Source organism: Balaenoptera acutorostrata, chromosome 15, assembly GCF_949987535.1.
Source record: "Balaenoptera acutorostrata chromosome 15, mBalAcu1.1, whole genome shotgun sequence".
Lineage (NCBI taxonomy): Eukaryota > Metazoa > Chordata > Mammalia > Artiodactyla > Balaenopteridae > Balaenoptera > Balaenoptera acutorostrata.
Window position 1 is genome coordinate 65,413,067 of NC_080078.1, and position 23,493 is coordinate 65,436,559.

Genomic DNA, 23,493 nt, shown 5'->3' on the forward strand with positions numbered 1-23,493 from the left:
ACTAGAACCTTGATATTGACAAGAATAAAGAGGCACTTGACATTTTAGTCTGATTTTATGAAGACCTAAAATAATGAAGACTAATTTGAGCAAAAGACACACACCCACACCCACACCCACACACACAAATACATACACACACATGCACACATATATGCCTTCAGAAGTTATATCTGAAATTTTTTTACTTAATATCAAGGCACAGTTTCCAAATACTAGACACATTAAACCACCAAAGAAGCCTAGTTAGTAGACAAAATAAAATACTATTGTTTCCTTGAAAAAAAGACTTATAATGCTGTAAATAAATGATGACAAGCATATAAACTTTAGTTAACATTTTATCACCTGGTGGTCGGTTTGAAAATTCTGGCAGTTTAGGGCCTGAGTTGTCCAAGTTAATTCCTTGTTCTCCAGGCAATGGCTGCTGATCAGCCTCCTCCAGACCAGCTGGGCGAGTATCTGGGGTGCTACAAGATAAATTACACATTTGAGAGTAAGTTGTATAGTTTATACACAAAACTAAGCTTAACCCCTCCCCTGTTTCTGAAGAAATCTATTTGCATTATCATTCTTAGCATTATTTACATCTCTCTAGTCTGATGAAGTATTCAATATTTGGCATAAAAAATCTGCGAATTTCATTAAATGTTAAAATCCACTTAATTTAATAACATGGCTATTTACCCGAAGTGTTTTCTACAAATTTCTGATATAATGATTTTCAGGTAATCATCCATCCCTTAGATGTTTTAAGGGATCATAGTTTGGGCTATCAATATTATAAAGTACTGTGCCTATGAAACCACATTATCTTTAGGGTAGCTATCAAATTCAACCAGGGAGTCCAGATTGTTTCTTTTTTTGTGAATATTGCAGTGGTGGCTCCAACAATTCATAACACCTTGCAAGAAGCTGTAGATTGGCTAATGAAAATGGTATTCAGAGAACAAAGAAAGCCAGAGAATACCAGAACAAAGCTAATTAATTTTGTTGCAGAACGTGTATTTATTTAACAGACATCCCCATTGGCTTTGGGATGCTTTCATTTTTACCTGGGTGAACCTTAGAATTTTTTGTGGGGAAGAAAAAAACGTTACCTACTAACACCCACATTCCCAAAGAACCAGAGTGCTCACAGCCCTCATTTTGTTTTTAATCTTACTCTTAGCTGTACTTTTCTTTTCTACCTTTTGTCTCCCTTTGCCCTGATATTGGTCACCCACTTTTAGACAGTATTTTACCTCACTGTACTCTGTGTAGTTTCATTACCTTAAATCCATTTTAAAAGCCCTAGCACATGGGAATTTAGCACCTGAAGCAGGTCCTGAGCACATGCAGATGCCTATATCAATTTGCTCCTTATATGACTTCTCTCGCACTTCAAATTATAGGCAAGGATTCTGCAGTATCCTTTACTTTCAAAGAACTGTATTGCTAAAAAAAATATCTCAGATACCTGGTCCAGTTACCTCATGTTATGGATGAAAAAACAAAGGCCCACAGAGGTGTTAGAAAACAGGTCCAAGGTTCCACAGTAAGCTAGTGGTAGAATTGGGAGCATGCACTCTTACTTTTAACTTATTGTCTCCCTTCCTAGGAGCCTTGATGCTGTATAAGGCCCTTTTCACAATCTGTAGCCCCAACAAGTAAGCAATCTCCCTAAGTGCTGGTGCAGACAGCAAAAATCCATACTAATGGCAACTGAAGAACCCTACAATTTTACTCCTAGATTACTGGGAGGAATAAATATTGCCACAGAAATGTTATTCCCACACAGGTCGATAGTAGTAAAGAATTTAACTTAGAAAGAGCTATTGGAAAAATCAGATAACCAAACGGGTTATTAATTCTGAATTCAGGAAAAATACAGGTTGTTAATATACAATTACTGAATTTTGATTTATAAGATTCAAGAAAAAAGTGAATATAATACTAGAGTACAACCAAAGAAATATTGTGAGAAGGCTGAGAAAAAGGCAGTTGGTTTTATTTTGAACATTTCTGTTTCCTTAACTAAAGCTCCCCTATTCTCTTCTATAGTTCTAGCAATTTATTTGAATTAACCTGTTTTACACTCCTCAGTCACTATTTTCTGGTAATAAATGTCTCTGAATTTCAGTTTTATAATTAAAGGCAGAAAATCTAGTTTAATCAATATTCCTTTTAGAAACATTTTATCAAGGCCAAAAATATGACTTAAATTAATGCTTAGCTTCAGGAAATGTAATATAAATTAATTGCCCTTCCTGCTGTAATCTTGCAAAAGAACTCACCTTTACAAAAAGGGTAACTGATTTAAAAGGTCCAATCATCTTAGCATGAGATTTTAAGCTGCTGCTGATGATAAAGAGCCTTTAAAGGAAAGGCACCTGTACAAAAAACCGTTTCTATTTGAGAGACAGAAGGGAGTCTCCATAAACGGTTTTCATTTCCAAAACACATACAGCCTTTCTGGTTCCCCAACAGTCATTATAAACCTGACATGCTTTGTGGAGTTGCAGTGTGGCAGCACTGGCTACCTTTCAGGCTCTGAATGCCACAACCCCCCGGAGACTACAGACTTAAGAGACATATATCAGTTGACTGCAACGTATGAACCTTGTTTGGCTCCGTATTTGAACAAACTGTAAAAAAACTTAATTTGAGATAATCAGGGAAATGTGGACACTGTCTGGAAATGTGAGAATATGAAGGAAGTATTAGTTTTTCCAGGTGTGCTAATGGTTTTGTGTGGTCATAAAAAACACAAAACAAAGACAAAAACCTGTCCTTATTTTTCAGAGGTACATACTGAAATATTTAAAGTGAACTTGCTTTAAAATAACCAAGAGGATAATGGGGAGAGCATGGATGAAGGCAAGATGGATTATGAGCTGATAATTTGAAGCAGGGGTAATTTCATTATACTATTCTTATTTTATACATGTTTAAAATTTTCCATCAAAAAAAGTTGTTCACATAGAAATAAATGAATAAGATTTTAGGCAAAACTATCACAACCTACTTTAGATCCTGCTGACTATTTTTCTTCTTCCGAGGGGGTTTCTTCTTCTTCGGTTTATTTGCGTTGGTATTATTTTGCTTATTGTTTACCCCAAAATGGCCTGCAGAGATATCACTCTGCAATAAGTTGACCAACAATGGGCTTGTTAGCGTGACATCCTTATTGACCGGGAAGCCTGGATTCTGACCACAGGACATCTGATTTCCATTGGGTGCTCCACTGAAAGGTGCATTGAAAGGCATCCCATGGCCTGAGAAGTGGTTTCCCGAGGCACTGTTTCCCTGCATGGCCTGCACGTGGGGGGGGACCATGTTGCTTTGTTGCATGCTAACGTCAGGCATCATCTGAGACAAGCTGACATCGTTATTTGCTGTAGTAGCAGGATCGCCATGTGCCTGGGCCATATGTGGGCTGGGCCCTGGTGGCCTCAAGACCTGCCCCTGAATCCCCATAACCTGAGATGGACTGTTGTTCACGGGCCCTTGCTGGGGCAGCATCTGTCCTGACATCTGTCCCGTAAACTGCACCATGTTTCCTTGCATGTTTGGAGTTGGTCCCCTCATTATCTGTGCTGGTCCCGACATGACATTAGATTGGTTCTGAGTGTTAAACTGTTGCTTATTCCCCTGCATCTGATTGGTCATAATCTGCTCTATCATTGGGTTCTGTTGGAGCAAAACTTGCCCCGGAGGCCCCATCATCTGGTTATGTGGTGCCATCATTTGTGGGCCCTGCTGGGGAAGCATCTGCTTGGGTGGGGTCATCCTCTGGGGCGAGGGCCCAAGATTTTGGCTCTGAGGATTCACCATCATCTGACCCTGCGGCATAAGCTGGGCCCTTGAAAGGATCATAGGGTTCTGAGGGTTCAAGGTTCCTTGTTGCTGGACCATCTGGCCCTGGGAGGGCACGATCTGCTGGTGCATGCTCATCAGCTGAGATGGTGGGCCCTGCTGGGGCTGGCCTTGCATGTTGCCCAGGTTCACCTGAGGAACCCCAGAACTACCAGCCTGTTGGTTGTTCATGTTGCCATGAATTCCCATGAGGCTGGGCTGCATCATATTTGGTGGCCCGTGGGACACCTGCATCTGGTTTTGAGGAGGACCAGCTCCTTGACCACCTTTAAAAAAAAAAAGGCACAGTTTCAGAAAGTAATACTATTATCTTGTTGGTATTAAGATTCTCAAATTACCTTATTAGAAAAACACAACTCACCCATATCCACTGACCAACATGAACAAATGTGCTGTGCTTAACATACTTCTGTGAGTTTTCCATAGTATGGATATGTGACTGTGTCATATATTCTCAGTGACCATACAATAGAGAAGGAGAAACCGTTTCTTTACTCCTATTCGGTAACTTAAAGATAACGTTTTGAAGATCAATAAAGTTTATTTTCTCTTAGATTAAACAAAGAGAAAGGCAGCATCTCATTATTTAAAAATGATGTGCAGCTACCTTAAAATGAAGAACATTTATGAAAAGCACTGTAGGCTAGTGAAATAAGCTCTGCTTTAGATGAGTCAGGAAACAAAAAATGTGATGTAGTGTTTAAGAAAACTTCAGCAAAGTTGAGAAGACATTTAAAAATGCTCCTTGGAAAACTAATAATGACTCTCAAAGGTTATGCATGTGATATCTGGATTGATATCTGGATGCTGCACTGTAAAGAAAAGAACAGCTAATACTTCTTAAAGACAGGTCTCCTCTGCCCCAATGTGGTAAAAATTATTTAATCTTGATCTGGAAGCTGAGCCTCTGGTGGAACTAACAGACAATTCAGAAGCTGCAGACAGAGGACAGTCAACAAAGGATGTTAAAACTTCAGTGACCCTCCCCTGTGGCAGTCCCCGGTGGACTACATGGGACATGTTTTATTCTTCTAAATTATTTCTAATTCAGACAAAGAACACTGCCTGGCTTGCTGCAGTGTTTACTTACTGTTGGGTCTTTGGGACTTTCCTATAACTGCTTATATTATCTCTCCCTTTTTGTAGAATAACCTTTAGCTTATTTTATCCCTCCCCCTTTTTTTTTCCATTTTTAAATGGGGACTAGAAAGTGGTAGCCACAATGAAGTTATGAGCCCAGTCCATGCTCCAGCCAGGAGACAGGGGACAAACTGTCCACTGTTCATACAATCCAGATTTTTCCTGAATCCTCAGGAAGATTTTCTAAACTGGCCTTAAACTGAATTCCATGACCACTGTATATACTACATACACTAATATACCAGTGTATATTCATCCAGTCAACAATTATCTATTGAGTACCTAATATGTACAAGGCATTTTTGGTACCGAGGTAACAACAATAAACAAGACAGACCAAATCCCTGGCCCCTTAGAGTCTAGTTGGCAAGAGTAAAATAACAAAGTATTTTCACAGGAAGAAGTAAAAGCTAACAAGAGCAATAATGTAGGGTAGGAGAAGAGAAAACGACAGACAAGAGTAGAGCTCTCTTAGATGGGATAAACAGAGAAATCAAAACAATATGTGCATGTGGGAGGAAGGCACCATATAAAAATATATCAATAAAAGAGTTGTGCTTATGTGGAGGAATTATGAATGATTTTATCACTATTTTAAAACTTCCTATAGAAAACATGAATTCACATAGCTCAGGAATTATAGTTTTGCATTAGCAGATAGGGGAAGTCATGCAGTTTGCCCTACCCTTCTCTAAGCTTTCAAGAGGTTTTTTTTTTTTTTTAAGTTTAAGACTATTCTCCTTCCTTAGTGATTTACAATTAATGTTGGAACCACATAACTGAACTAACTCCAAGTGGGGATCGGAGTTCAGAAAATATTTGTGCTACCTCAGTCCAAATTTCCTGAATGAGAAATGGTAAGAGGGTTAGTCATGTGCCACCTAAAAGCAACCAGAAACATGAAGTCTGGGCTTATACAATGTTGCTTACAAATACTTTTTAGCCATTCTGCTCCACACTATTTGTCCTCCTAACCTGTATTGATTAAAGCCTGGTCTTCAAACAACACAGAATTCAGACACTCAGCATATACAATGTTAACATGAACTATAAAGAGATTTTAAAAGCCACAGTTGTTCAAAATGCCATGTGCCTCCATGCCTTTGTACCTATCATCTCCTTTGCCAGAAACAACTTTTGCCCTTTCACTAACTGAGCGGTCAGCAAACTATGGTCCATGGGCCAAATGAGGCCCATTGCCAGTTTGTAAATAACATGAATTCAGAGTTCAGGAATATAGTTTTGCAGTAGCACACAGGCAGGCTGGAACACTGCCATGGTCATTCATTTATGTATCGTCTATGGCTACTTTGGCGCTGCAACAGCAAAGTTATGCAGTTGCAACAGAGAACATATAACCTGCAAAGCCTAAAATATTTACTATCTGGTTCTTTTCAGGAAAAAAAAAAAAATGCTGATCCCAGCTCTACCTCAAGTTTTATCTCCTTTCTTTAGGTGTTTCTAGATTCTCCAGACATTTTAACTACTTTCAATATATCAGTTATTGCCCTGAAAGAATAATTATTTATAGGTCTGAAACTAAGGGGAAGGACCAGGGCTTCTACTTCTCTGTATATCCTTGTTGTCTACCTACCTCACAATGTTCAATAAATGCTGGCTGAATAAATCACAGAAAACAAACCTGCATGCTGGACATTTTGATTTGCTTGCAGCTGAGGGGCTCCTGAATTCCCAGGGGTAGTTGCTGTGGTCGAAGGCACCTGACCTTGCATAAAGTTCGGGTTGGCCTGTCCTGCTGAGAAGCCAGGTGGGAGGCGTTTAGGCATTCCTTAATAGAAAACAACGAGTAAGGCAGTTACCTAGCAAATTTATACTCTTGCTTAGATGTGGAATGAATAAGGAAGGATGAGCTGCATGAAGTCTCCACTGGCTTAGCTCTCTCTGTCACACTGGTAGGATCTTTAATAAGGTTGGGAAAGATGGTTAAAAAAATCAACACAATCTCTTACATGAGCATTGTCAAAATGAAAAAGAAATACTAAAAAATTTACACTTAGAACATGCCAAGGAAAAGATGGCAATCTGCTCCCTAAATGTGATCTGAGGCCACGTCACAGCAAGGTTTAGGGCTCACTTTTCTGTAATACAACGGACCCCAAAACTTTACATACTTTAACACAGGTACCAAAGGAATATGCTAAATTCTCTCATATTCACACAAACTGATAAGAACTACTATAAAACAAAGACCTGGGTCCTGATATTAAGCATACATAGGTGATTTTTTTTTTCCATTGAGGGAAATGGATGATAATTTCCTTTGTGGAAAATTTCTGCCCAATATTGTGCTTGTCTCTTTGGAAGAGATGAGAGATCAGAAACAATTCACAGGAGCGTCAAAGTGAGGGTATATTAAATTTATCATTACACCTTCCCCTCCAAAGGTTTGCTGAAATACTGACAGCTATGGTACCAAAAACCATACTCTGATGCAATCTTACTAATAAAGTAGTATTTTCTTTTATAGGAAGGTTTAATTTCAGAAAACAAATCTGTAATAAGGAGAATCTCAGAACCCACTCATAGTTTATAACATAGGCCTAGATGTGGCCAGATCACCTAGGTGAGCACATCACTTGCTCTATGAAAAGCATTAAGACCTAAGCTCACTTAAAATTTTTTTGTATTAGTCCATTTATTTAAGGGCCAAATTTTCAATGTCCTGAAAAACGCTCTGTAGACAAATATGCATTTGTCCTTTCTTTAGCAGTGACAAGTCCCCATTTGCATGCTTCCATTGTAATTAAATCAGTAATCACATTTGCAGGAGGGACTACCCAGCTTCCACTGATCCAAGGCTAGATGCCCAGAACAGTGAAGTTTGGAGCCGAAACATTCTTGCACTTTCTAAAAACTTCTTAGGATTCAAATATTACAGCCTGCATGTCAGTAAAAGTAATTACAAGAGAGTGAAAAGACTGATGAGTAACTTAATTTCACCAGAAATCATGGGAACATGCCTTTGCTATGTTGCACTAAAGATGCAAGGGTTTTTTTCTGGGTAGGCAATGGGTGTCTTTTGGTGGGGGGTATGTTTATCAGATGACGGTATTACTCTCTATACCTTACTGAAAAGCTCCAAGCACATTCATGTGCACTAGATCAATGATTAATAAGAATAAATAATAAACATGGAGATGGATAAGTTTTACTGTAATCGTTTTACCTCTCACACATTAAGCTCCATTGCTTTTTCTTCATACAAGAGGCACCTTACAAAATAAATAAATAAATCTCCTTTAGGTATAACTGGTGGAATTCCCTCTCTAAGGAGCAGGCATTGGCATTATAAAACTATAAAAGTCAATGATTTCTGAACTTATTCCCCTTTATACTTTAATCAAATTTAACAAACACCATGCTATTTTACTAACTAGGATTATCAAAATTGAAAATCAGAAGGGCCTTTTCCCCAACAAAACCCTATTCTTATCTTTTCATTTTTGCTCTATTGCATAATCTTAATGTTTTCAACAGCTGAGCAGCTTAAGCTGTTAATAAAATCCTGTTTCTTCTGGATGTTTTACTTTACTAGTAGAAGATCAAGCAAAAATATTTTGAAAAACAAAATGAACATCTCTATATTGAATTTTACCTGCATTTTTATCCAGAGGGCTAGCTTAAACATAACCAGTAAGATGCTGCATAATGTATCAAGTTAACTAAGTCATATCAAGTGTCACCACTATATCCACAAAACCAAGTAATTACATCCTTATTTCACTCCCTCCATTAACTCTAAAAATTGAAGTTCTGCTAAGATCTATCTCTAGTAAATTTACCAACACAAATAGCTTCAGTGTTCCTCACCTCCTAGGCCTGGATGTAAACTCTGTGGCCCCTGATTTGGTGGTTGCTGCTGCATCACCATGAAGTTAGGTGGCACGTTTCCCTGTTGAACCATAGGATTCCGACCCGGAGAGCTGACGGGCTGCTGAAATCCCTGGGGAAGTGGGTTATTTTGAGGTGGCCTTGGTCCCATCTGCTGCTGAGTTTGGTTAACCGTTGGGGAGGATGCAGGGGATCCCTGCTGGAAGGAGGAGGGTGAGGAGGCAGGAGACTTGTTGGTGAGGTGGGGCTGCTGCAGGGGGGCTGGGACCCTAGAGGGCCCTCCCTGCAAGCTCTTCATCTGAGGAGCTGTGAACTGGCCTGGGTTGCTCATCTGAGGAAAGTTTGTATGGGCTTGTGAAGCTTGCTGGCTGCCAAAGGGATACGGAGGGGGAGGGTGGGAAGGTGTCTGTACCGTGGCTAAGGATGGTCTTGCCTGGAGTTGCTGTTGCATTGGGCCAGGCAAGGGAGCCTTCTTCCACCCTTGATTTGCAGTCATTGTGCCCAGAGAACTCTGGGCTGGAGGAGGCTGAAGGGCTCCCGAAGGCAGCTGGTTCCAGCCTGGAGGAACAGGCACCTGAGCTGGGGCAGTAAACTGGGGTCGAATTCCCTGTGGCTGCTGCTGCTGATGTTGCTGTGGGGGTCTTGTCTGCAGCTGCTGCTGCTGTTGCTGCTGTTGCTGTGGCTGCGGCTGCAGCTGGGGAAAATTAGCTGGGTTTATCTGTCTGTTCACAGGGACGGGCTGCATTGGGTGGTGCGGGGGAGCTAAAGATCCTGAGGGATGACTTTGCTGCTGTATATGGAGCCCAGAGAGGAGTGGATCCATTGCATCTGTTTAAAGACAGTCAACAAAGCAATAATTAACTTACTGCAACCTAGATCCTTCAGCAATCCTACAGTCTTGGCAATTCTGCCAATATAGAGTAAAATCTTCTGGGATCATTCAATGAAACGTTTGTGAGCACTTGCTATAATGCAAAGCAACTGCTGAGATGACAGAAAGATGAATGTTGTCTAGAAAGAGCTTATGATTCTAAGTGGATATAAGAGCCAAACATAAAATGTGGAGAGCAGTACTCTCCAAAGCATATTCTGAGGAACTATAAGAAAACAAAACAAATACAGAATTCTCGGTCATGGAGTGGCAGGACTAAGTAGGCCAAGGAATAGATTTTTAGGAATAAGAATAATGATAAGAATAATGAGAAATTCTGAGAAGAAATTCTGAGAAGGAAATGATGACTTTCAGCTTGAAGAAACTAGGGCAGATTTTACATAGAAGACAGCATTTAAGCTGCGCAGTTAGGAATTTGGCATCAGAGAGAGGTGAATTTTGTAAGGATCTGTGCAGGGAGTTCAGCCTCTTCAATTCTCAAAGATTGGAGGTCAGTACCTGACTGAGAAGCAGGGCGAGGAGTCCTGGGCTGCAGTTCTGAATTGGGGCCTGGTGCCATCATGGAAGATGACACATTTCCACCCTGGGGTATCATAACAGTGGCAGGGCCGGTCATCCTTATTAATCCTAGAGAAAAAAAAAATCCCTAGAATAGAGTACTGGCATTGGCACAATGTTTGTTTTTAATGAAATATTTCAAAAATATAAGAAGGTATGGAAAATTTTTATACCACCATCTACCTTATTTAAATCTACACATTCTACCCTGCCTCCTTCAGATATATATGCAGATACACCAGAAGCTGCCTCCTCCTTCCCAATCTCATTCCATTCCCTCCTTCTTATCTTATATCTGGGGTTAACAGTTCCATGCATGTTTATCTTTCCTACATACATAAACTGCATTACATTTTTTGTATGCTTTTAATCTTTGTATAAGTGACACCGTTCTATATGTATTCTTCTTCAGTTTCCCTTCTCACTTAATATTATTTTCTGAGATTCATCCATCTTGGCTGCTACAATAGTGCCCCATTTTATGGAACCGATAAATCCATTCTCCTGCTGATGAATACTAACTTTTCATCCTTAGAATTTTGCAGTGTCATGTATTTGTCCTGTATTCCACAGACAGGTAAGAGTATCTTTAGACTATATACTTAAAATTGCTAGGTTTTAAAGTATAAGCACCTTCAATTTTACTAGATATTGGTAAACTGCACTCAAAAGCGGTTATGCCAGTTTATACTCTTACTAGCAGTCTGAGAACTCCTTTTGCTCCACATCTTTCTAATTTCTTTTTACTTAAAAAAAATTTTTTTAAAGATTTTTTTTCAAGTATTTTACTTATTTAGTTGTTTGTTTATTTATTTTTGGCTGATTTGGGTCTTCATTGCTGTGCACGGGCTTTCTCTAGTTGCAGCGAGCGGGGGCTACTCTTCATTGCGGTGCACAGCTTTCTCATTGCGGTGGCTTCTCTTGTTGCGGAGCACGGGCTCTAAGTGCGTGGGCTTCAGTAGTTGTCGTGCGCGGGCTCAGTTGCTCCGTGACATGTGGGATCTTCCTGGACCAGGGGTCGAACCCGTGTCCCCTGCACTGGAAGGCAGATTCTTAACCACTGTACCACCAGGGAAGTCCCTAAAGATTTTTTTGATGTGGACCACTTTTAAAGTCTTTATTGAATTTGCTACAGTATTGCTTCTGTTTTATGCTTTGGTTTTTTGGTCGTGAGGCAAGTGGGATCTTAGCTCCCCAACCAGAGATGGAACCCGCACCCCCTGCATTGGAAGGTGAAGTCTTAACCACTGGACCGCCAGGGAAGTCCCTCTAATTTCTGATACTATTAGACTTTCTAGGATTTAGCATCTGTGCTCGTAAGCGAAAATAGCCTATAATTATCCTCTCTTCCTGTCCTTTAATTTTAGCATCAAGATTAAAACAACTTCAAAATGAGCTGGAAAGTATCTTTCCTCTTTTTCTATGCTCTGAAAGAATATACGTATCTGTCTTTTAAATATTTAGTAAGACTCACCTGTAAAATCATCTGAGCCTGTGGTTATACTAATTGATTCATAGGGAGACAGATTATTTCAATTTCTTAAGTAGTTATAGATTTTTCATTTGATATGTCTTATTAAGTCAGTTTTAAATTATATTTTCCAGAAAACTGTTTCTTTGCCAACGCTTTCAAATTTATTAGCATAAAGTTATTCATGGAATACTCTTCTTTCCATTCTTTTTTAAAATTAAGAGACTCCCCTGGTGGTCCAGTGGTAAAGAATCTGCCTTCCAATGCAGGGGACGTGGGTTCGATCCCTGGTTGGGGAACTAAGATCCCACATGCCGCGGGGCAACTAAGCCCGCGTGCCACAACTACTGAGCTCGTACGCCTCAACGAGAGAGCCCATGTCCGGCAAACTACAGAGCCCATAGGCTCTGCAGCCCGCACGCCACAACTATAGAGAGAAAACCCACACGCCACAACTAGAGAGAAGCCTGCGTGCCGCAACTAGAGAGAAACCCGAGCAGACCGCGCGCTGTAATGGAAAAAAAAAAAAAAAAGATCCCGTATGCCTCAACAAAGATCCCGTGTGCCGCAACTAAGAACCGACGCAGCAAAAAAAAATAAGGAAAATAAACAAATAAATATTTTTTAAAATTAAGATATAATTCACATACTATAAAATACACCCTTTAAAGTGTATGCTTTTTTTCTTTCTTGACCTTGCTTGTGCCTCTTTCTTTTTTATTTATTTCTCTTACCAGGATCATCAATTTTAGTTGTCTTTTCAAAGAAGTATCTTTTGATTTTGCTGCTCTGTTCCATTGGGTTTTTTAATTCATACTTTACTTATCTCTGCTCTTACCTTTATTATTTCCTTCCTCCTAAATTACTACTTTGCTGTTCTTTTTCTCAATTCTTAAGTCAGACATTTGGCCTGTTAATTTTCAGCTGATGTTCTGCTCTAATATAAGTATCTGAGGGCTCAAATTTTCTTCCAAATGTTGTACTGTCTACATCTCACAAGTTTTGATATGTACCATTCTCATTATTCCCTTCTAAATATTTTCTAATGTCCATAATGACTGCTTTTTAAAAAATCATTGGGTATTTAGAACATGTTTTAAAATTTCTAAAAATATGGGATATTTTAGTTGGTCAGTTTTTTTTTTCTTCTTCTTCTTCTGCTTCTTTTTTTTTGGCCACTGACTTGACTTAATTGCACTGTGGTCAGAGAAAATGATCTGTGTGTTACCAATATTTGGTATTTACTGAAACCTGCTGTGGGAATAACACATGGTCAATTTATATAAATGTTACTCTTGTAAAGATTAAGAATTCTTGAATTATTAGTGTATGGTTTCTGAATATATCCATTATATCAAACTATTCTAATTATATTATTCAAGCTTTCTTTATCCTTACTAGTTTTTGCTCAATCCATCAATTACTAACCCAGGTGTGTTAAAATCTCCCCTAGGATTTGTTATCTTTATGAATTCTGACCATTTTTGCCTCACATATTTTGAGGCTAGGTTATTAAGAACACAAAAGTTTAGCTATCTTCCTGAATTCTTCCTTTTATATTATACAGTGGTCCTTTTTATCCTCAGTAATGCTTTTTATCTGATAAAAATATTGTTATACTCCTTTTTCTTGGTTAATATTCATCTGGATTCTCTATTTTTCTCTATCCTTTTAACTATGAACTGAGACCTTATGTTTTATATCATTTCCGTAAGAGCACATAGCTAAAACTGAGATTATTATTCAATCTATTAATCACTTTCTTTTTATCAGTGCTTATAATCCATTTGCATTTATTGTTAATTACTGGTATATTTTGGTTTATCACTTTTTGATACCACTGCTTTTTACCCTTCTTTTTCTATGCTGTTTTCCTACTTTTCCTGAATTTTATTTTATTGATTTTTTCATCATGCCCTTCCTTTCTACCCGCCCCCACTACTAGTTTAGAAGCTATACATTCTATTTCTATTATTTTAGTGATATTTTAAAAATGTCAACAGACATATCTGACTTACTGTCTAAAGACCATATATGATCATCATTATTACTAAATAAGTCAATGCTTATTTAGATTTACCCCATGTTTACCAATTATTTAGCTCACCATTCCTTCTTAGCTCTTATTTCTTCCATCTTAGGTTCAATTTTCTTCTTCCTGAAGTACATCCTTGGGCAGTTCAATTAGCAAGGGTCTGTTAATGGTAAATTCTCTTAGTCTCTTTAAAAAGGTCTTTAGTTCATACTACTCTTGATACTATAGCTTTGTTTAAAATTCTGGGCTGTTAATAATTTTCTCATCACTTTGAAAATATTATTCTAATGTTTCATGGCTTCCAATGTTGCCACTGAGAAATTAACTGTGGGTCTGATAATCTTCCCTTTGTAAATAACTGGTCTTTCATTTTGAGTTGCTTTTAACATTCTCTTTGTTTTTCATGCTCTGTAGTTTTACAATTTTGTGCCTAGATGTGAATTTATTTTTATTTGTAGGGCTCATAATTACTGGACTTCTGAATCTGAGGACTCATGTCTTTCATCAATTCTGGAAAAATTTCAGCCATTCTCTCTTTCACTATTGTCCCTCCTCAATTTCTTTATCTTCTTCTGGAACTCTTTTCAGATACACATTCAACTTTTTCATTTTATCCTTCACTTCTCTTGACCTCTTTCATATTTCCATCTCTTATTGTCTGCTGTATTCTGGGTAATTTCTTCAAACTCACCTTCTAATTCAGCTGTGTCTAATTTGCTGCATAAGTTATTCACTTCAATAATTTTTAAATTTCTATAAGTTCTGTTTTTCCCCCAAATTCTCTTTGTGTTTTGATAGCATCTTGTCCTCTTCTTAGAATTTTCATAATTTTAAACATGCTGATATTCCTATTATCTAGAATTCTGGAGGGAGGGACTCTAAATTTTATGAATTTGGAGTAGGCTTTATGAGAAATCTGCAATGGTTTGGGGTGAAAGCTTCAACGATTACTACCACTTTAGGACCACTTAATAACTTAGCTTAGCTGTACCTGGGTCATTTCAATAATACATTAAATGTCCAACATGCATAAGGATAGAGAAGACAATTCTACAAAAACCCTTTCCCCCACTCCTCAGCTAGAGCCCAGACCAAGAGAGACAAGTTTTGCATTTGTCTCCTTGTGCCAGAGAGTGAAAATTTTCTAATCTACATTGTACTGAAAATCCTGGCTTCATGAAGGATTCCTAATTCTAACTTCTTTATGTGGACCCAAGGCAAGGCTTCAAATTTTATCCCTCTTGGCCACTAAAACTCAAATTTCTTAGCCCCTGCAGCATCTCCTCATTTGTTTACTGCTATTCAAATGTTCTTCTTTGACTTCTTTCTTGCCCTGGGGATTTCCCTTACTGTCTTACAAGCTCAGCTGTGCATTAAATGTTATATTTCATCCAGCATTTTCAGGTGTTTTGTAGTTGGGAAAGGGCAATTAGGTAAATGTTTATCTGTTAAAAATGGATTTGTTTGTACTGGTTTGCAGGGCAGAAATTGAGACACAGATGTAGAGAACAAATGTACGGACACCAAGGGGGGAAAGCGGCAGGGGGGTGGGGGTGGAGGTGTGATGAATTGGGAGATCGGGATTGACATGTATACACTGATGTGTATAAAATTGATGACTGATATGAACCTGCTTTATAAAAAAATTTTAAAAATAGATAAATAATAAGAACCTGCTGTATAAAAAAATATTAATTAATAAAAAAATGCATTTATTTCTGAGGAACCCCACCCCATTTTTCGAAGATGGTAATTAGACAGTGAGAAAGTTCTTAGGAGATAAGAAGAAACAGGTTTTCTTAGTCTACAATCAGCTTCCTATCCTCAGAAATGTTTAAGCACATGCTGGCTACATGCTTAGTAGAGATACTATAGAATACATTCCAGCACTATGTGGGAATCTGGACTAGAGCCATGATTCACAACTGGGAGCAATTTCGTCCCCAAAGGGGTATTTGGAAATGTCTGGAGACAGTTTTGGTTGGAACAACTGGGGGAAAAAGGTGGTGGTGCTACTGGCACCTGATAGGAGGCCAGGGATGCTGCTGAACATCCTACAATGCATAGGACAGCTCCCCACAGGAAAGAATTATCGGTTCAAAACATCAATAGCGACACATGACTAAATGACTAGTATGGTATAATCACTAATCTTGGGATTCTATGAGGCTATGAAAAGAAAATAGGATATGGATTTGGTTTTCATTATGAAAGACTCCTGCTTATCAGCCAACTTTCTGTTGCCAATGCTAAGAGAAGAAAATGGCATTAAGAATAATTTAGTCTAAGACATTCTAGATACACAATTCCAAAGTTATTTATTATTGTTTTAGAGGCTAGTTAAGGTCTCTTTCCCTTGAAAAATTTCTCTGTTTAGTTTAACCAAATGTTAAATTTTGTTTGCATCCACTATCCCAATGGACAACAGAGAAAAAACATTCTTAAAGTATGCTTGGCAGTAAAGAAAGACACCTAGGGGTTAAAATGTTACTGTGACTACAGATCATTACTAACTGATTTTTCCTGAAACTTTATATTGTATATATTATCATAGTGTCCTTCATTAAATACCAGTCTAACCTAATTTCAACCTAAAGCTTCTAAGTTTCCTATGTTGATAATGAACTACCTACACATCACTAAAATTTACACTCACTTTTCAGAGATGCTTAGTAAATATGCCTGCTATTTGCCAGATACTAGGAGAGCTTGCAATTAGTGCATTGATATTGATTTAAGAGTCCTAATATTTTAAGGCTGGAAGAGATCTATAACATTGTTTCTAGGACATAATTAAATATGTTTACAGCTAACTAAGGCTAGTAAATATTAAGACATCTGGCCAGAAATTGAGACCAGAACCCAGATTTCCTGAGTCTCATCCTAGGTCTAGTCTTTCTTTCACTAACTATATGCAACTTGGCTAAACTCTGCCCACTCTTCTTCTGGCCCTGGTTCTTCAGTAGTGGCAATAGCGTCACCTATAATCTCTCATCAAGCTGGCTTAACACCAAATGCTCAGACTTCTATGGAGAACTATATCTTTTAACTCCCTACTATAGGTTCCAGGTTGGGTATTTTACATTTGCTATACAGTACTCCAAAACAGCCCAACAACACAGGCCCTGACACATAACAGGAACTCAGTGAATGTTTGCTATATGACTCAGGGCTCATCCATCTTCAAGCATGAGCTCAAAAGATTATAGGCACTACTATCTCATTTTATAGGTGAAGAAACTGTTGCCTGGAGAGTTACAGTGACTAGTTTGAGGTAAACACTAAATGGCAGTGCCAGGATAAAAACCTAGTTCCAATTCTATATGGCCAAGTCTTCAGCTATAGTTCAGAAAAATGGCTTTATAAATTGAGCTTCTCTATTCTGCCACATTTCTTCAAGAGCTACTGTGGTAGATGGGGAGGTGAATGATTGGGTATAGTTTCAGGTACTTACTCTCCTTCAACCATAGCAGCTGTGCTTTTCTGGCTTATGTGAATAAAAGATCCTGCAGCAGAAAAAGTTTGAAAGCCACTAGTGTTGTGAAAATAGCACTGACCTGGGGAGTTAGAGCTGTGATATTAGCCCACTGCTACTTGACCCAGGGCAGATTGCTTCCTTTCTGTGAACTCCACAGGTTCCTCAGCTTCAAATGAGAGAGCCAACTCAATTCTAATATTCTGTGACTCACAGAATATTGAGTTCAATCTCTAAGAAATTTCAGGACTGCTAAAAAGTTAGCAAAAAATTTATAACTCTTTCAAATTCTAAATACATAAAAACACAATATTCTCCCACATACTTCTGCAGATTACAAATAAGCATGCAAGAACTCTCAGCTCACAGATTCTCAGTCACAGAGAAAGGTGGGAGTTGGAAAGCTACACTATGCTATAAACACCCTGAGGGTAGAAGGTGTTTTATTCAGTTGTACTTTCAACACTTAGCATAGGTCCTGTCATACAATGAAAACTCAATAAATGTTTGCTGCATGGTTCAGGGCTCATCTATCTTTAAGCATAAGCCCAAAAGATCACAAAGACTGTATATGCTCCATGCTCTGTGATTCTGGCCTCCTGAGAGTCTAGATTCACGTCTTGCTTTCCTGAACCAATAAACAGAAATGTGTCAGGAACCCCCACCTATCTTGCAGGACCCAAATGATCATACACTAGCAAATAAAGCCAAAAAAGGAAACTAGTAAAATGTCATACAATTGAGTAGATCTCACCTGGACCACCTGCCATGGGAAATCCCGCCTCCATCCTAACTGAATTTCCGGCTCCCATGGGTCCATTCATTCTCACATCTTGGCCTCGGTTCTGAGCCAAAGCGAGGTTGATAGCACCTTCCCCTGAAAATGATAGTTAGGTTAAAAAGGAAATCATCAGAATAAGATGCAAATTTTGTTTAAAAACAGATATGCGAGAGCTTCCGTTTTATGTGCTTTTGAAGAATTACGGTAAGTTTACCACCACAAAAAGGGTGAGTTCAATACTATATGGGTCTTTCTTCAACCTCACCTGAGCAGGTTCACTTACATGAAGCACAGGGAGAACATAACCAATTCTCACAATACAGCAGACGGACAATCGTTAATGATGTATGCCATCAGCAGAGAGCTTGGAACTCTGAATATTTATTTTCAACCAACTCACCTTGAATGTGTGTTTGTAGGAAGAAAATAGTCTCAGAAAGTCTCAAAATCCTAGATTACCTTTTGAGAATTTATGATCAGAAATTAGAAATACGAGTAGGTTTAATGGAGAAAGAACATATGATGGCATGGGGACACTGTGATATTTGTAAGCAAAATACCATTTCCCTTTCAATGACTGCAATATAAATAGATACGCAGCAGAGAAATTCCTGCAATGAAGAGTAGATAGGTTGCTACTAATCTACCTCTGAGACATCTTACGATAAAGACCAACATTTTGGAAAAAAAAAAAAAAAAAGACGAACATTTTGTATAGGGTTCTTAATGCTTACAAAATTGTATCTCATTTGAACCTCACAATAGCCTGGTAGGTAATGTCACTAGAAGTGTTCCAATTGAGTAGACTCTAAAGTTAGAGGCAATTTAAACCTCACTTGATAAAAAGGTCTCTGAAACAAGTTTTGGGATGCTTCCTTGTGCTTAATCCCAAATTTTGACTACTGTTACTCTGGAAGACAGCACCACCTTGTGGGCAGATAAAAGTATAGCTAGCCTGTGGCTGAAAATTTGAAAGGGTGCGTTCACCTTGTTCCTTAACTTAATGTTTTACAGAGCAAGATGATAAAGAAGGAAGCCAATGAGGGCACAGCAGTTTCCTCTGTCTTGTCACTGATCTAGGTCAGCTAGATAAATAGATAAAATATTAAGTATTTTAACCCGGCAGATAGCTTGGTAATAGGGAACAAATATACTACCAATAAGTGACCAATCACCAGGGGCTACAAGATGTTCTAAGTTGCCTATAGGAGTCAGGAAGAAAAGAGAAAAGAAAATACAGATCTTGAGGGTTTCCACTAAAGGGAAAAAACTATTAATACACTAAACTTGCTAAGACATTCTAGGTGGAAATAGTATTGTTCTTGAAATGGACATCAGATCATGTAAATGGCTTGTGGCTGCTATTGACAGCCCAGACGTGGTCCTTGCCTTATCTCTCTAACCTCAACTCACACTACTTTCTCCTTTAATGACAAGGATTCAGCCTCAGTGGCATTTTTTTTTTACTTTCTTAGGTACACAAACCCACTTTTCACCTCAAGGCCTTTGCACGTGTTGTTCTCTCTGCCTAGAACAGTTCTCCTGCACTCTTCACATAAACCAACTTCTCAATTTTCAATGTAATCTTAAGTGTCACATGCCCCAAAAGGCCTTCTCCAATCTTCTTATCTAAGGTTAGGTCACCCTTATCAGAACATCTTGTTACTTCTTCAGAGCACATCCCATGTATCAACAGTTACTTATTCATTCACTTATAGTTATTAACAGTTAATTAATAGTTCATTCACTTATAGCTATTAACAGTTAATTAATAGTTATTAACAGTAACCCCCTTTACTCTCACTTTCCTAATTTAGATGATAAATTATATGGCCACCTTAATTATATCCTTTAAACACTGAACAGTGCCTGGTACACAGTAGGCACTCATTAGCTATTTACTGGCTATATGATGAATAGTCATCTTATTACAACCTTACAAAGAATCATAGGCATTTTTCTATACGATAAATGCATTCCTTGAAAACCTCGCAGTCTATAAAAACCTCACACTGAAAACAATAGGTTTTATGGGAAAAACAGTGTTGAGGCAAACTCAAAACCCATGCGGCTTTGTAACCAGAGCGCTAATAAAAACAAAAATTGGTGTAGGCAACATACCCCAAAACAGTAGAATGAAAATGACTGGTTAAAGGTGGGAAATAATGTAGATGAAGTGGAGCTTTGAGCAAGTGGAGCCACCATTAAGGTGGGCACAGGAGAAACTGAAACTTCACAAGCCGAGAGCCATGCAATGCTGAGGGTATACTTCTGGGGAAGGTACCTGAGTGTAACTTCTCATTCTTAATTTTCCTGAAATAAAGCTGAAAGGACTCCCACCTACGTAGTAACAGATCTAAAGGCTTTTTGGCTTTTCTTGTGGACAATTAATCCTTCTATTGCTACTAATCTAACTCCCCTTGCCCAGGGAGGGGGGAAAATCACGTATGAATTAAACACAATTTCCACACTATACTACTGTTATTCTCCTATTTGCCACCTGCACATAAGCTAATCGTTGTCAAGGAAACACACGTAGAGAACACTACTGGCTCTCCAACTTGCTGATGGGGGTTGGCAAACTATGGCCTGTGGGCCAAATCTAGCCTGCTGCCTGTTTATTTAAATAAGCGTTATTGGAACACAGCACATTCATTCATTTACATATTGCCTATGGCTGTTTTTGCACTACTACAGTAGAGCTGAGTTGTCTTGACAGAGATCTTCTGGCCCACAGAGCCAAAAAAATTTATTCTCTGGCCCTTGACACAGACTCCTGCTTTAAATCAGAATGAAGTTACAGAGGAGTCACAAAATGTCCTCAAAAAAGACATCTCCCCAACTCCCTGGCCAAAACTCAAAAGAAGGGTACGGGGAGGATTCTTCAATGGAGAACAGTCTGTTGGGAGGAACAACCTGTCCCTCCAGCCCTGCAGCAGACACCACAACAGTGGCAATACCTTCTCTTACAACTTAAAAGGCATCAGCCCATCACCAGTTTCACAAAAGCAACAGCTGTTGCCACCACTTTCACTCCAGCCTGAACTCCCAGGGAGTGTGGAAAGAGAAAAGGAGAGCACCTGGGACACATATGTGTACCCTAAAAGTTAAAGAACTCTTTTTCTGTAATGTGATAATCACTGCCATATGTAAATTTCATAATTTCTTGTAATATATGTTATCTATTTGGCTTCCTTGCTGGTACTTGTATTTTAATTTATGGCTATAACGATAAAGGGGAGTCAGCATCTTACCCTTTTAAGAATCTGTAGGAAGTAGGTATGATTAAGAGAAGAAACTGGTGTTTCCTTTCTCCAGGGGAAAACACTACCACAAAGCCCTTTTAATTCAGGTAAATAGGTAAGAGAGACTATAAAATGTTTGGGGTTTTTAAGAAACTGCTTACATGTTTCTTATAAAAAATAATGTGCTTATGTGCTTATAAAGCATAAACAGCCTATATAGTGTTATTACCAATAGTTATTTGACTTACACTCTTCCCAAAAGTTCATCCTACATCCAATAGATTGCTGTGAATTAATTTTACTTTTCTGAATCCTTTTAGACAATCCAACATTTTTTGAAACAAACTGGTTATTGTTTAAGCCACTATTTCCTTGTTTATCAAATTATGGAATTTACCCCATTTCTCAATCTATATATCTCTAAATAATCTCTCTAAATTATCTGTTTGTTGATATCGCCCCTTCTGGGGCACAGCAGCCTACAATCTTAACTGCATAAAATGTGTCTCACTCCTACGTACAAAATGTTGACCTTTCAGTTACTGAGGTTCAATGGAGCATTTAGGTCCTATGCAAGCACAGGGTCAGGAGGGCTTGGCCCAACAGGGCAAGAGAAGGCTGGAATCACTCACTGGTTGCCACCTTGTTTACATCAACACAGGAGGGGAAAAGAAGGTTTTAGTTCATTGGGCACCAAAAGACAGAATTTCCTTTGTGCTTCCCCATACTTGGTACTTACATCTCTCAGGTTTGTCTCCCTCATCAAGGTCATGAGCTCCTTTTGAGTTTATAATGGCAAAGACCATATTTTATTTATCATTTATTCTGAGGGCTGAAGCAAAGTGTTACTATTATATATGTGCTTCCCTTGCTTTCATTCAACATATGTTTATTAAAGAACTTGAGATGTACAAGCAAGCAAAGATTCAACAGTGAGCGAAACAAGATATGGTCCCTGCCCCTACTGGAGCTTGCAGTCCATGGGGGAACAAAACAATCATCAAATAATTGCTTTAATCAAAGTGTGAGAAAATGATCTGAAGGGGAAAAAAAAAAGACTTTTGTAAGAGTATGTGAAAAAAGACTCTGACTTAGTCAAGGAGTTCAGAAAACACCTCCTCAAGATTTAAGCTGGAAAAAAAAAAAAAAAGATTTAAGCTGATACTTGAAGGCTCAGTAGGTATAACTAAGGGAAAGGGGAATGGCAGGGAACAATATCCATACAGAGAAGACATCAATGCAGAGGACTCCTGGAAGGAAGAAGAAATGCATATTCAAGGAACCTAAAAGAAAGCTGAGGAGGCTAGAATAGATAGCAAGGAAGAAGGAGGAGAGCTGTAAAAGATAAGGCTAGATGAGAAAGGTAGAGGCCAGACCAGGCAAGGCCTGAGGTCACGATAAGGAGTTTGGTCATTATTCTATGAATAATAGCAAGCCACAGCAGGGTTTTAAGCTGTGTGTGTGTGTGTATACTCCATATTTTCATTTTTAAAAGATCATTCTGTCAAAAACATCTGAAAAATGAATACTGCTACAAAAGGATTGTTCAGGGCCTCCTACTCTCTGTTAGATAAATAAATACTAAATAAGGCTTATTGGGTGGAAGGAAGCGACTGAAATTAGATATTCTTTAAAAGACAAATCAGTCCTTGGTTAGGGTACCAGTAAAATCAAAGTCTGACAGAATGACTGCCAACATCAGCCAAGGAAATGGAGTCTGAGGCTGTGGATGCTGAAGCGTCAGGACCCAACCAGAGCCTCAATTCCTCTTTATCCTAAGGTGCTGTAATGTGAAGCACAGGTGACATGAATTATCTGGCATTCTGAATTCAACTTGAGAGGAACAGACAAAGCAGCACATGCTATATTCTACTGTTCCTATAATCTGCGTCCAGACATGCACCTTCAATCTGAACGGAGAGAATTCCCAGATCCCGAAGCTGCTGGTTGTTGCTCTGAGCCAGGATCCGTAGCCGCTCCGCTGCTTCCCGGGGGATGTTGAATGTCACACGCACGCTGTTCCAGGGCTCTACCTTCTGTACCTTTAGCTTGCTGGATTCTTGGTCGTGAAAGAAAGAGAATAATATCAGTAATCTTTTAGCCATCTGAAGACATGGAATGAACAACAACAACAAAGTAAAAGAACAAGGTAGAATACCAGTATGGAGTAGCTGAGAGAGTTTAAG

The 23,493-nt window shown here is 38.7% G+C and overlaps 1 protein-coding gene across 9 annotated transcripts in view; it reads right to left on the reverse strand.

Moving 5' to 3' along the window:
- Positions 1-23,493, reverse strand: part of NCOA6 (nuclear receptor coactivator 6) — a 100,680-nt gene that overhangs the window by 24,308 nt on the left and 52,879 nt on the right. For 7 of the 9 annotated variants that reach the window (XM_057528567.1, XM_057528562.1, XM_057528559.1 and 4 more), the window contains 7 exons: positions 23,211-23,366; positions 18,036-18,158; positions 10,241-10,369; positions 8,830-9,678; positions 6,641-6,787; positions 3,008-4,124; positions 349-470 (listed from right to left, as the gene is read on the reverse strand). In XM_057528567.1, coding sequence (XP_057384550.1) covers positions 349-470; positions 3,008-4,124; positions 6,641-6,787; positions 8,830-9,678; positions 10,241-10,369; positions 18,036-18,158; positions 23,211-23,366 — 2,643 coding nt within the window. The remainder of the gene's footprint in view (positions 1-348; positions 471-3,007; positions 4,125-6,640; positions 6,788-8,829; positions 9,679-10,240; positions 10,370-18,035; positions 18,159-23,210; positions 23,367-23,493) is intronic. The other 2 variants (XM_057528565.1, XM_057528564.1) reach the window with 2 other exon arrangements.